The sequence below is a fragment of the Kogia breviceps genome, chromosome 4 (genome assembly GCF_026419965.1).
Source record: "Kogia breviceps isolate mKogBre1 chromosome 4, mKogBre1 haplotype 1, whole genome shotgun sequence".
In the NCBI taxonomy this organism is placed as follows: domain Eukaryota; kingdom Metazoa; phylum Chordata; class Mammalia; order Artiodactyla; family Physeteridae; genus Kogia; species Kogia breviceps.
Window position 1 is genome coordinate 51,986,737 of NC_081313.1, and position 15,132 is coordinate 52,001,868.

At 37.9% G+C, this 15,132-nt stretch overlaps 1 protein-coding gene across 2 annotated transcripts in view; it reads left to right on the forward strand.

Moving 5' to 3' along the window:
• Positions 1 to 15,132, forward strand: part of NLN (neurolysin) — a 102,988-nt gene that overhangs the window by 76,649 nt on the left and 11,207 nt on the right. For both annotated transcript variants that reach the window (XM_059062290.2, XM_067031047.1), the window contains 4 exons: positions 617 to 818; positions 11,526 to 11,712; positions 12,464 to 12,592; positions 13,804 to 13,940. In XM_059062290.2, the coding sequence (XP_058918273.1) occupies positions 617 to 818; positions 11,526 to 11,712; positions 12,464 to 12,592; positions 13,804 to 13,940 (655 nt within the window). The remainder of the gene's footprint in view (positions 1 to 616; positions 819 to 11,525; positions 11,713 to 12,463; positions 12,593 to 13,803; positions 13,941 to 15,132) is intronic.

Below are 15,132 nucleotides of genomic sequence, written 5' to 3' on the forward strand. Positions count from 1 at the left end.
ATCACATTGTCCTAGAATAGATGACTTTATAGTATAATTTATGCTTTTTCCAAGGCTAACTAGAAGGATTCTGTTTCAAAAAAGGCCTGTCTGGTTTATAAAAGGAGCTTATTTAATTATGAGTACTGATTCTTCCCTCCTTTAATAAAATAACAATATTACTGTCTGGATTTTGGTTTTTATCAGTTTTTTTAAATCAATTTTAACTTTAAGGAAAAACTACCTAGTAAGTCAAACTCGATTATTTCACTTTTGCTTCAACACTATTTAGTGTTTAACAACTCTGTCTTTGAAGACGAAAAGCAAGAGCTTGTTACAATAAATTGGGCATTCAGCTGTACCCTACTTGTGGTATATATTCTTAATTCTTATATTAAGATTTCAACAAAAGAAACCTAGGAAATATAACTCATATCTAGTGATAGTGGGGTTTTTGTTTGTCTAGTTTTCATTGTTTCATTTCAACAAAACATCAACCTACTTTGTAAAAGGTGAATTAAATGTTTCAAAGCATCTTCTGTTATCAACTATGGTTAAATGACTGAGAGAGACCATGCCAATGTTGTTGCTAGAGAAGAGTGTTTGTATCTCACCAATGGTGCTTCTGGTTCCTTAGGGAAGGAAAATATAACCACGCAGCCTGCTTTGGTCTCCAGCCTGGCTGCCTCCTGCCTGATGGGAGCCGCATGATATCTGTGGCTGCCCTCGTGGTGAACTTCTCACAGCCACTAGCAGGTCGTCCCTCTCTCCTGAGACACGATGAGGTGAGGACTTACTTCCATGAATTTGGCCATGTCATGCATCAGATTTGTGCACAGGTGAGTGATTTTTTTTTTTTTATGGTAGACCTACTAATTGCTTTTCCAGATTTTTTTTCCACTGATGTCAGGTTTCTCAACATGTTTCTTAACATGTTTTCTCAGAAGCTGAACATGTTCAAAAATTTCATAGGCCTTCTGCAAAAACACAAAATTTTTCTTACTGTGTTTTCACAACATACTTTTTCTCAGAGATTGATCCACTAATGAAAGAGCTTCATTGAATACCACCCTATGAAAAACAAAAGAAAACTGTCATTAAGGAAGGGTTACAGATACTGTGTTTTTTCCTTGTAAATCTTTTTCTCATAGGAATTTGATGTAAGCTTCAGAGATAAACTGTGCTGTAATTTGTCTCTTCTGCTTATTAATGCTTTGTTTAGTTCAATGGTTTTCAATCATCCAGACTGTACTCTTCTTTTTTTTTTTTTGCGGTACGCGGGCCTCTCACTGTTGTGGCCTCTCCCGTTGCGGAGCACAGGCTCCGGACGCGCAGGCTCAGCGGCCACGGCTCACGGGCCCAGTCGCTCCGCGGCATGTGGGATCTTCCCGGACCGGGGCACGAACCCGTGTCCCGTGCATTGGCAGGCGGACTCTCAACCACTGCACCACCAGGGAAGCCCTGTACTCCTTTTTTAATAATAAATATTTTGTAACACTTTCCTTTACTAGCCTTCAATTAAAATCACAGATAACATGGTATAACCATGGGGAGAATTTACTAAGAAAGAGAATGTGTGTGTGCAGCAGATTGTAACTAATTTCTCCTTATTTTTAAAAATAAGTGGGGCTTCCCTGGTGGCGCAGTGGTTGAGAGTCCGCCTGACGATGCAGGGGATACGGGTTCGTGCCCCCGTCTGGGAAGATGCCACATACCGCGGAGCGGCTGGACCCGTGAGCCTTGGCCACTGAACCTGCATGTCCGGAGCCTGTGCCCCACAACGGGAGAGGCCACAACAGTGAGAGGCCCGTGTACCAGAAAAAACAAAAACAAAAAAAAACTGTATTTATTCTAAACTTTGTAACATAGTCCAGTAAACTAGGACCACACTATTCTAGGATGAACCATATGAACATGCCAATATTTAACCGCTGTTGACATATGAAAGCATCTAGTTCAGTTATTCAGCCTAACAGTTTAAAAAACTGATATTTACAGAAGTGGAGGGGCAGTTTTCCAAATTTGAAATCTCCATGCATCTCTAAAGATGAACTTTTTAGAAATAACCTCTTTATCAGAATAGTTTTAGATTTACAGAAAAGTTGCAAAGACAGTACTCCTCACCCTGTTCCCCTGCTGTTCACATCTTATAGTACATTTGCCACAACTGAGAAGCTAACAGCATTGGTACAGTACTCCTAACTAAACTCAACACTTTATTTGGATTTAACTAGTTTTTCTCTAACGGTCTTTTTCTATACAGATAATTTTTTTAAAATCTGTGCAATATCCTCACTGTATAAAAGAAAGCATTTTGTTTATGTTTTTCAAATTGTAATTCCTGGGCATGGCTGTGTAGTAAGACATAATGAAGTACTCAGGTTATACATGAATGACCCCAAATCTTGCAGCAAAAACTGCAGACTGATACGTAAGCAGTTTGTTTTTTCCATTCAAGTCCAAGAATGGTATAGCCAGTTGTCTTAGTTCATATTGCTATAACAGAATACCATAGATTGGGTGACTTAAAAATAACAGAAATTTCTCACAGTTCTTGGAGCTGAAGTCCAAGATCAACGTGCTGGCAGATTTGATGTCTGCTGAGGACCTGCTTTCTGGTTCAGAGATAGCACCGTCTCACTGTGTCCTCACATAGTAGAAATGAGCTCTCTGGGATCCCTTTTATAAGGCACTAATCCCATCCATAGGACTTCACCTTCATGACTTCATCATCTCCCAAAGGCCCCACCTCCTACCATCACATTGGGGGGTCAGGTGTCAACATACGAATTTAGGGGTGGGACACAAACATTCAGGCCTCAATAGTGACATGATTTTCCAAAATGGTGACTATCTCTTGGGACACTTCCAAATAGAAAGTAATCTTATTTTGATTTACACGATTGATTCTAGTAGTTAGAGTCTTGGAAACTTTAAGTGTGCAAAAAAATTTTGTAAAAATATGTGCAATGGAGTTAGTTCCTAGGCTCACTTAATTATAGATTTTTCATTTATATGAATGTCCAGCAGGACATATGAATGACATGCAGAATAGGGGACAATTTTTTATTGTCTTGACATGTGCAGTTCAGTCCTGGACATCCAGCATCCCACGCCCAGAGCAGTTCCTAATCATTGTAATAACCAAAAATGTACCCACTCTTTTCCAGAATACTACTATCATTTTTGTTAAAAAAAAAAAGTATTTAGTTCTTTCAACATTTTATCTTTACATCCTGGTGTTTCCAAGTTTTATTTTAAAAAACAGAGGGGACTCTGGTATGAATCTATTCAGATAAATAAATCCTAATATACTGATACAGCCATTTCTACTCTCTGTTTAATCCAAGGAAAATAAAGCTTTCAGAATAACCTAAATTTTCTTTCTTAGGTAATTTTAAAGTCTATTTTCACAGCAATAGGGTTCCTGGAATATTTATTTTCCATCAGTGTTCATTCTATGACTGACATTTCCTTTAATTAGGGTAAGTCTTGGTTCCATTTTTCTCAAGTGTTTTTATGAATAATTTGGAAAAGTCAAATATTTTTCTTAATTTCAGACTTAGGTTACTTAGATTATCTAGGTTACTTAGATTATCTAAGATCTTAGTTATGTATTTGTACACAGATAAACAATAGTCTGCTTTTAGAACAGTGAATCTTAACTTCTTTGGATATGAGAACCTATGAAAATATGATTTAAGCTATAGATACCTCTTCCAGAAATATGCACATACACTTATACAGTCAGATTTCTACCTGGAATTTCAAAGGGCACACCGACCCCCTGAAGCCCAGACCATACTGAATTCCAAGTTAAAAACTGGGTTAGAGCAGTTTCCTCCTTTATTTGGATGTTGATTATCAGCTAATGATTTCTAAGGAAGTAATTTGCTGTCTTAATCACATTTATTAAAATAATACTGATCCTCAAATAGGGTTTTCCATGCTTTTGATGCATGTTCTTGTTTTCAAACACAGCCCTCTTATAACCTTAATATTGTATGCTTATCGTGTATTCACGATACAGTTCTCTACAACTCTGTTATTCTCATTATTTCTTACATTAATTTTGATTCTTTGAAATACTCATTTTAGTACTGGAAAATAACTGTTTTGGTATTATTTCATTTTAAAGCTGTGACTCATGAATGAAATGTATATACATATATATATGAATGAACTATATATGAATATATAATTATATATATGACCAAAATATATGACTGAACTACACACATGAATATATATGAATCAGTATGTATACTTATATACTGATGATAGTATATATACTGATATTCTGCTTATAGCATATTACTGTTGATCAATATATATACTGATGAATGAAATATATGTATGTTTCGTATATACACTTATATATGAATCAACTATATATATGAACATATAATTATATATATGACAACGATACATATGAATATATACATGAATCAGTGTATATACTGATGATGAATGATGTCTCTTTCTTGAAACAGTAGATTATATTCAATTAGAATTTGCCTAACCTCCTTCTTGAACACGAAATACAGATGAATAGTGTATCAGTACAGTCCCTTGCGTGGTCATCACGTAATGACATTATCTTCAAAAAATCTCTTGTTTGTCTGTTAATCCTTTCAAGTGTCCTGTAACTTTTTAAGATCTTTTAAAGTAACATATTTGAAACCAGTGATCACTGCTTTTGTCTTAAAAGTAACAGATGCAGATCCATATATTTGCAGCTTTATAATGATTTCAAAACCTTTTGTACTGACCTAAAGTAGATGGCAGTGAAAAAGGAGTTTAATAGTTTCTGTGTCCAGTAATACTTCTGACTTATCTGAGAAATACATAGTGAATTTATAAGTTTGCCATACATATTCGCTAGATTGGTTTTAAGATATGGCAGCCAAGTGTTTGAGTTCTCCATTGTGGCAGTTTGCAAGTTTGATGACCAGAAGAGCTTGCTAGAGCTTGTCATAGTAATATTTAAATATGTCAGCAGGAACATCCAGTTTTCAAACATGTAGATGGACTAGTTCAAGGTGTCTACTATCTCATCATTCAAGAGAATGAGTTTCAGTCATAGTTTTGTGTTTACACTACAGGGTAGATAATTTTGGAGATAGCAGTCAGGAGGTGGCATCCTTAGTATCTGTTCCTGTTTCATGGCTTTATTGTGGTTTGGGTGTCAGTAATCGCTGGACTTTTGAACTTCCTGCAGAAAAGAAGAGTAATGCTTCTTAACAGCCTCCATTGTGATGTCTCTGTGTTGGTTGTGCATTAAGAGCAGTAGTGAGTTTTGGACTGTTAGATATCATTATTTTAAAGCAACACATGAGAATCACGATAAAGCCTTATTAAAGTGAAAGAAAAACTTCACATTTCAAATAATCTGTTAATTTCATCTAAAGACTAGTAAAACATCTTGTCTGCTTTAAATATTGTGGATTAGATGCTGTTTTAAATAAATGTAGCCTATATCAGTTAGGAAGGCACCCTAGTGTTATGAAAAGAGCACTGGATTAAAAATCATGCCTGTATTTGTAGGCCTGGCTATGTGACTTTTGGCACATTTTCTGACCTCCTTGGGCCATCTCTTATTTCTTATTGATAAAATAAGAAACAATAACAATTCTCATATCTGTTTCCCTGGAGTGCTGATGAGATTAAATAATGTGTGAAAATGTACTTGGGAAAGAATAAAGTGCCATACATGTTTGAAGTGTTCTTGTAACTGTGCTTATATATAATTCAACTCTTTTGAAATCAATAAGTAGCATACAGGTCATAATTTGAGACGGGGGAAAAGATTGCCATGAGGAAAAGCACTGTCACTTCAGATTTTAAAGAGTTCACAAATGCTTACCCTCCACGGGTTTTGGGTGAAGATCTGCGGAAGGTGATTGGAAAGCATTACATTTGTATTTTTGTTTTGTTTTAATGATTACTGCCTACTTAGAAGTTTGATTCCTGGAGCTGAAGCAGAATGAGCACTTTATTTATGTATTTATTTATTTTTGAAAGTATCTTTTTTTTTTCTTTTTGTCCGAGCCACACAGCTTGAGGGGTCTTACATCCCTGACCAAGGATTGAACCTGGGCCCTCGGCAGTGAGAGCACAGAGTCCTAACCACTGGAACACCAGGGAGTTCAACAGAATGAGCAGTTTAGAGTATTGGCAAGGGTGGAAGATTAGTTGAAGGGAAATGTGGGTCCATTTATCTTCAGCATTAACACCAAGGAATAGGTACTTGGAGGAAGCCGAGGACAGGCTTGGTCAGACGAGCCAAGACCATGCTCGGTCATGCAAAATGAGCAGACCAAGAAGTATGATAAGCAGCCAAGATTCACTGAGCACTGACCCTGTGCCAGGCATCATAGTCAGTGCCTTACATTCGTTCATTAATTTTATCTTTACAGTGTTCTCTGAAGTGAGTTTACCTGTCTACTTGTATTATTATACTATTATTGCCCCCATTTCCAAGTGGGAAAAAACTGAGACTTAGAAAGGTTAAATGTTCACCCAGGATCTGACCACCGTGCTCCTCACCCCTGTACTTTATTGCCTGTAACCATTCTTTGCATCCCCCCATTCTTGTGGTGGAGACAGCACTATGTCATGTGGTCTGAATTTGGGCTCCCAGGTGTGTATTCCTGTTGGATGGACTTCTTTCTCCCAAGTTTCTTAAACCGCATTCCTTCTAAATCAATCTCATGTGAACTTGTGTGGAATGATGAGTTTATCTAGTTCCACATTTCCCTCTGTGTAAGTTGACCTTTTAGGTCTCAGTCCTGAAGTACACTGAAGTCCTATCAACAACCTTGTAGCCTCTACCCCCTGCCCCCAATCCTGCACACTGTTACAGTTTCCAACATCAGTGTTAGGAGCAATTTCTTTCAGGATCCAATTTTTTTCATTTGAATATTTGTGTGTTTGTTTATACATACACAAGCACATAGACACCTGTACATAGAATAAATGCTGAAGTCATAAACCAAATGTGAGGCATACACATTGTTTATTTCTGTTTGGAGACTTTTTTTTTTCATTTCATTACTGTATTTTCTGCATTTTTTTTAAATAGAAAAATATGTTTAAAAGAGAAGGGTTTCATTGACTCCTTAGAAACAGAGTTATTATCTATTGTGTCTGACCTGTTATACTAGATACGGTAGAATGGGGTTCAAAAGATATAGTATCTTGAATGTTTAGAGTTAAGTGTGAGGATATGAAATGTAACAATTAAACAATTAAAACCAGAATATTATTAAGTAAAATGATACAAATGATATACTGATTAAGTATTGAAAGAAGACAGAGTAGAGAGGTGATGTTGGGTGGGAAGCTAAGAGGTCAAGTCAAGTATGAGAATAAGAGAACTCTCTCAGAGTTGTTTAAGGTTGGGTCTTCAACACAGAAACATACTCCTCACAGCTTCACTTATTTCACAAAGATTAACTGACCATCTACAACTTTCTGGGCATGTGCTAGATTTTGGAGGTACAGTTGTTAATTAGGTATACATATATATAAGGTTATTAGTGTTTGAGTTTGAATAGTATTTTTATTTTCATCTAAAAAGAAGTAGTTTAGTATAAGAAGTAGTAGTTAGGAACATATAACCAGTTTGGGGGTAAGCATGTGAATTTAAGGTGCAGTATTCAAGACTTCTGCAGGGAGTTCCCTGGCAGTCCAGTGGTTAGGACTCGGCACTCTCACTGCTGGGGCCCGGGTTCGATCCTGGTTGGGGAACTAAGATCCCACAAGCTGCGTGGCATGGCCAAAAAGAAAAATCTTCTGCAGATAATGTGTTGCTTCACATGTCTTAAATGATGGTGGTAATACTGACCTGTGGAACTATAGGGCTGTTGTAAAAGTTAACAAGGTGTTATTCAGGTTCTCTTTATTACTATTTTCATGGCCAGTGATTGCTAGGTATATGTGAAGTTAAAAGTATGACCTTTCACCTTCTGTTTATAGCAAAGCCTAGGAGACAGTGGCACTTTTTTTCTCCACTGCCTTGTTACTTAAACTTCATCATCCCTGGATTTAGGGGTAGATCAGACAGGGGACATGGAATGACTGCTAAGAAATCAGTAGGGGATCATCTCAGACAGCCAAGGTCCGCTCTCCTGAGCCCTGTTCTTTTTCCTCAGCACAGTATACTTATTGACTTCAACAACTGCCCTTTCTTTGAGCTGAGATTTGCTTTCATGAAAATAACACTTTAGTTGTAAATGCTAAAAGCAACCAGTCTCTTAATTAGAACAATAACCCATATGGGATTTGGTCTTTAAAGCTCACATTACTTTTTGAGCTTCAGTTTATATAATTTTGCTCCAGCTCTCACTGTGTTGTATCAATTGAGAAATTAATCTCTGTAGCATCAAGTCATTTGTTGTAAAAATCTATAACGGAGTATATTTTAGGCATCCGACTGTCTGTTTAGAAAGATAATATAGAAAAATCTCCTACTTTTAGACAACTTTCTTCCTCTCGAGAACTTCTAACCAAACAGGAATCTAGTTTACCTTGTTTTCTAGGCTTTTATTGTCAAAATATTTCCTGCAGCAATAATGCTTATAAGGTACTATATTCAACAATTATTCGTGTTGAAAACTGTATAAAGTACTTGTTGGGTTCTTTGGAACCTACAGTTGAAAACCAGGGAGTGGTATTTGCCAGTTGGTCATCAATGAGTAATGGAATTCAACAGCCAGGCTGTTTTGCATGTCAGGCCCCCATCAGGCTGCTGGATCCTAAGACTTGCCCGTGGTTTCCTTGTGGACGTACACAGTGACTGACTGTGGATTTCTTAGCACTTTCAAATTTAGTTATTTGCTGGAAATTGAGCTTTTGGATTTTGTAAGTTCTTTGTCCTCCTCATTTGAAAAATATTTAAATGGTATTGCCCAAAGGGCACACAGAGAAACAGCATGACTTTCGGGAAATTAGTAAGCAGTAGAGTTATTTTTAGCTTTTACTCCTAGCAAACATTTCCTTTTGTTCTTTAGAAGACATTGTTGATCTGTTCATTCATGTACTGTGCTCTCTCCCCAACTACAGGGTGGCTTCAGATAGAATAAGCCCTCTCTTCTCTACTCTGCGTGACAGAATTGTGTTAATTCTCATTTAATTTTAACTCATGAGTTATTCATTTGTTCATGTTTTTCTAGGTTCTGAAATACCACTGCCACCACCAAATACACACATACATTTTATTGTTATTTGGGGTTGACTTTCCCTCTCATCAGCAAATACTAACCAAAAAATGTTCACACAAGCAGGATATACAAAATTTATATTTTTTTCAAAATATTTTACAGTGATAGTTGATGGTGTGATTTTGTCTTTATATACTTATTTTACAACTATAATATTTAGAAAGTTATGCAGTTAGCATTACAGAATCCCAAATCCAGGACACATGGTTACAGAGGCTGGCCTTTACACCTCAATCTCATGTTTGAACTTTGAAAAATCTTCCAGTATATAGAGGAAATCAGATTTTTAAGGAAGCACACTGAAACCTCGCTTTTACTATTCACATAAAGGCAAGTTTGATATAAGACTAGATCTAAGATGATTTCATCAGTTTGTCACATCATAATTTAGCCTTTTTTTCTTTGATTTTTCTCTGAGATAGAGCGGTATAATAGCATTTGTGGTTAAAATTGGGGTACTGTAGTCCGACCACCTGGTTTAAAATCCTAGTTCTACCATTAATCTCAGTACACCTCAATTTCCTTATCTCATAAATGGAGATTACAGTGCTTTATACAATTGTTTTGGAATTTAAATCAGATAATCCATGCAAAGAGCCTAGCAAAATGCCTGGCATAGTAAAGTCTCCATAGATGTTGGCTATTATAATTATTGTATAAAATTATTTTATCTATAATGTTGGATGTAGTTATTTTCAGAAGATTATATACAAGAAAGTGGCAAAATACTCAGTTTTCTGGAGCCCTTGACTCTTTCCCTGTAAGAATTTTTTTTTGGAATAAAAAATTATTTATCTGTCCTCAAACAGAGGTTACCTAATTCCAGTGCCTAGTGAATTTAGTTTCCCTTGGCCCTTCAGTAGTTGCAGCTCTTCATATCTAGAATCAGCACAATTATAATAGGAAGTCAAGCAAAACATTTTTTTTCATAAAGAGAGGAAGGCAGAATGTGAGGTGGCATTGACATCTGTGCCTCTGCCCTGGGCCAAAAACAGAATGGTTATTTGCTGCTGATTTGGCAACCAATCTGCTGCCTTCTCCAGTTAAGGTTAAGTCCCCTTCCTTTCCCTTCCTTCCATTTAGAGCCCCAGGGATGATGAAGTCAGAGAGAGAGGACTGGGATGTAAAGCATCTAAATAGGGAAACAGGACAGAGGTTCAGGGAAAGATAACAGAATAACCCCCATTCTGCTGCTGACCCAGTTGGGTAAATGCTAAATATTCCTCTGCCGATGGCAATTTTACATGAGTTCTCTGGATGGTGTGAAGGTTGAAAAACACCAGCCTGTCTAGTGAATTCCCATCTTTCTGCTCAAGAGCTTTCTAACATCTGATTCTACAATTTACTAAACTTTCCGTTTTTAAATAAAACTTTTTTTTTTTTAACGCTTAGCCCACACCCTCAGAATAAGTCCTTTATTTTTACAGTGGGTACTTTAACTTCTGAGTATATCAGTTGTTTCTCTTTTCTCATAGCTGCATTTAACTCACCTCACTTGCCAACTATTATAGTGCTAAATCCCACTGAAGGGGCTTCTTGTTTTAAGGTAACATCTTCTACCCAATCTGAAAGGTACAACTCTGGCTTTCTACAACACAGTTGTCTTAGAAACACTTATTTAAAGTTTAGAACACAAAACACCACACACATGAAAAGGGCACCTGTCTGTAATGTTGTAATTTAACTCTTTAACTGATTTAGATGGAAACTTGAGTAGTTGAATAATAGACTGACGAATGCCCCAGAAAGGCATGTATTGAGTAAACAAAAATATGCAAATAGAAAGGGGAGCTAGGGAGAGATTGTTTTAGATTATGGATCTCTTCATTTTTAATGGGAAATTCCTTTCGGTTTTTGTTTTGTTTTGTTTTGGCCACCCTGAGTGGCTTGTGGGATCTTAGTTCCCCAGCCAGGGATCAAACCCGCGCCCTCAGCAGTGAAAGGGCAGAGTCTTAACCACGGGACTGCCAGGGAATTCTAATGGGAAATTCTTTTAAAATATTTTTACTTTCAAAGCTTAAGCCTTCTTTTAACTTAGACTGATTTTTTTTTCAGTTATGATTTCTTAATGATTGTTTCAAGTGTGTTCTGTGATTCAAAAGAATGAAATATTAGTTTAATATAGAGTATTTGGGGGTTATTTTTCAGGCTGCTTGGCTACTGTGTTTTATTTTCAATATAAATTTGAGGTTATCCTAACCATTCAAAGAAGCAGTTGACTCTGATTCTGACTTAAGTTTTGGTGAGTCTTAATTATAATTCATCATATATGTAGTTTTCATTCAGTGCTTTTTAAAAAAGACCTTTATGTTTACTTTTTAGACTGACTTTGCACGATTTAGTGGAACAAATGTGGAAACTGACTTTGTAGAGGTGCCATCACAAATGCTTGAAAATTGGGTGTGGGACACTGATTCCCTCCGAAGACTGTCAAAACATTATAAAGATGGAAGCCCTATTACAGACCATCTGCTTGAAAAACTTGTTGCTTCGAGACTGGTCAACACAGGTATGACTTATAATTTTAGAAAATAAACTAGAATTGCTTATTGGAGAATTGGTGGCTTTTTTTTTTTTTTTTTTTTTTTTTTTTTTTTAGGTAAGAAGTGGATTTATTTAGAGAGATACACATTCCATAGACAGAACGTGGACCATCTCAAAAGGCAAGAGCGGCACCAGAGCATGGGGTCGTCTCAGAAAGTGAGAGCGGGGCTTCCCTGGTGGCGCAGTGGTTGAGAGTCCACCTGCCGATTCAGGGGACGCGGGTTCGTGCCCCGGTCCGGGAAGATCCCACATGCCGCGGAGCGGCTGGGCCCGTGAGCCATGGCCGCTGAGCCTGCGCGTCCGGAGCCTGTGCTCCGCAGCGGGAGAGGCCACAACAGTGAGAGGCCCGCGTACCACAAAAAAAAAAAAAAAAAAAAAAAAAAAAGAAACACACTCCACAGACTGAGTGTGGGCCATCTCAGAAGGCAGGAGGCCTGCTGCATCTTCTTCTATAGAACTTATTTCGTCTTTTGTAATGATAGTACCCCCAGAGTGTTAATATGAGAAGGGAAGACTGCTAAGTATATTGGAATACTGAACCCTGAAATTATGTCTAAGAAAAAAAAATACATCTTTTAAATCTTAAATAGAATGAGATGTCTTGCTCCGATTTTGCAATGAGTACTACAGGAATCAGTTTTTGAAATCTATGATCTATGATTAGAACATGTAGTTCTCTCTTCTCCAAAACATGTCCAACATTCTTACATTATTAGGTCTCCTGACCTTACGCCAGATCGTTTTGAGCAAAGTTGATCAGTCTCTCCATATGAACACTTCGCTGGATGCTGCAAGTGAATATGCCAAATACTGCACAGAAATTTTAGGTGTTGCAGCTACCCCAGGTACGTAAATACAATCACTAAAAGTTCACTCTTTCTGTGAAGCACAGGGTATACTCCTAACACTGCCAGAGAAGGTAGAGTTTGTCAGGCAGGTTGCCTAATATAATTTGTTTCTGATTTCTGAAATCAGGCCATGACTTTCAGGTCAGCATACTCTGTCCTCAGAGTTATCCTGTCCAAATGTGCTTGAAGGGGAGGCGGCACCAGCTCTGCAGCATTTTAGTGTGATCAGGCGTGAGCAGTCGGCCTCCACCCCAGAGCAGAGAAAGCCACTCGCGTTTGGCAGCACTTCCTGGCTCTGCCCTCCCTGTATGCACCATGACTTCCCTAGGGTTTCGGTAAGATGTTGCCAGAAGGGGCAGTTTGAGAGAAAGGCACAAGCTTCTACCTTGTGTCTGATTCTACTTCTGAGGTCACTTAAGGCAGTTTGACCAGCAGTTTCTAACCTGGTATTATTTATGAGATTCATGTGAGGGGGTGGGAGATGCTCAGACATATGCTATTTACATTTATATTTGTATATTTTAAACAAACATGTAGCTGTATGTGTATATGTAGTTGGAAAGGTGAGTTTTTTCCATCAAAGAAATTGTTGTTTAGTTGAATCAGTCACATTTATAGTGATATTAAAGGTCAGAATAGTCCATTGAGTTCATCCAGGCTCCTCATTTCCTCTTGTGATCTGTTTCTAGTAGACTGAACAGCAACTTTGTGCCTCAGGCCACTTTGACAAAATCCTTTTGTAAAGTAGCCCTAGAGGTAGAGTGAATTGGTAAGACCTTTTTAGCTCTTCACATAAAGAGTTCTTTTTCAGTGATTATGAACCTCAAATAAGTGCCATACTGATAACATTTCATATATAAATAGGTGTGAGAAAGAGTAGGTTTATTATTAGAGTATTTGTAAGGCACATATGTGTCCAAGGGATAAGAAAGGAGTGAGTTGTCTTATAGGTGTGGACAAAGCCTCTGAAACTATTGTTAGGCATTCCAGAGCTTAGGGCCGAAACCAGCTCTGAGGTGGAGCTGTCATAGGAGAGAAGTTTGTAAACATCTTGGCCAACAGCACCCATAAACCCAGGGAGTACTAGAGGTGAGGACCTATCACTGTCTCCTCCCACAGCTGGACTCCCCATAGGGAAACCTTAGCTAGCTGAGAACCTGCTATTTAACATTTGCCATCACTTGATTGAAATGTATCTTTCTTTAAAGGCACAAATATGCCAGCAACTTTTGGACATTTGGCGGGTGGATATGATGGCCAATATTACGGATATCTTTGGAGTGAAGTATTTTCCATGGACATGTTTTACAGCTGTTTTAAAAAAGAAGGGATAATGAATCCAGAGGTATTGTATTTTTTTTCCTCCTCTTGTCACTTCTGTAGTTGCCCCCTCCCCTTTAACTCCTAGTAAAAAAAATATTTATTACACCTAGATTTTTAGAGTAAGAGATCTGATAACAAATTTTAACTTTAAAGTCTGGCATCTTCTCACATCATCATACATCTGTAAGTTGCTTTGTGTAAGTGATTAATCCTATAAATTAAAGAAAAACCCTACTGCATTTTCTTGCTTATTAACATTCCAATATATTGCATACTTAAAATTCAAAACTTTGTTTATGCATCTGAGCATTTATAGCTGCCAGTTTTGACATGTGCCATACAGTGTTTTAGTTTTATAGGAGGTTGGGAAAGAAAGGTAAACTCCTTCCTGATATAAATGGTCTGCCTATGTTTTGATATACTCTACACACTTTCATTATATATTTGCTGTGGAAGGCACCCTTTTTTCTGTGATTGGCATGCGCTGCCTACTACATGGTTTGTAACCTAAATGCCTTTAAGTAATTTAAGCTGCTTCATTAACCTGAGCCATTCCTTTCTGAGTACAATGAGTTAACTGCCAGGTGGCTGCCAGCCAAACCTTCCTGAGTTACAGTCCCTCAGTCTCCACTCTTGCTGAAGACTCAGCTGTCAGATTATTTCTAGGACTGATAGATTTTCCAGTGTGTTTTTCATTCTGTTTGATGTAGAAATTAGAAGAACAAATTATCAAAATCAGGTTTTCTGTGCTTATTTCAACCAACTGATTTGTTCTCCAGACTTTATGTTTCTAGATTGCATACTACCTTACACATATGCACTGAAAGACATTGATGTAATTTAGGCCACCGTCCCTTCCCCCCACCCTTCGCCCCCAAAACACCACCTCCAGGACACTTACATTCTATAGACTAACCTTTCCAATCCCTGCATCTTCAGTCCCACCCTACCCAGGCTGTTTGGGTCCCTGTTTGGTCTCCTTCCATTCCCTGGCCACCCCACTTACAACGGTCAACCACTAACTTGTTCTCATAAATACCCTGACTCTTGCATGACCTTCAGCCAGTTCCCAGCCCTGGATTCCTCTCCTGTCTCATTTAGAGATGGTGACCTTGGGATTCAGTCTTCTGGGGAAGATCATGCGGCTCCACTTAATGCCCCAGAGTCACGCCGTCAAACCTGCACTGGACCCCCAGTGTGACTCCACAGTCCCG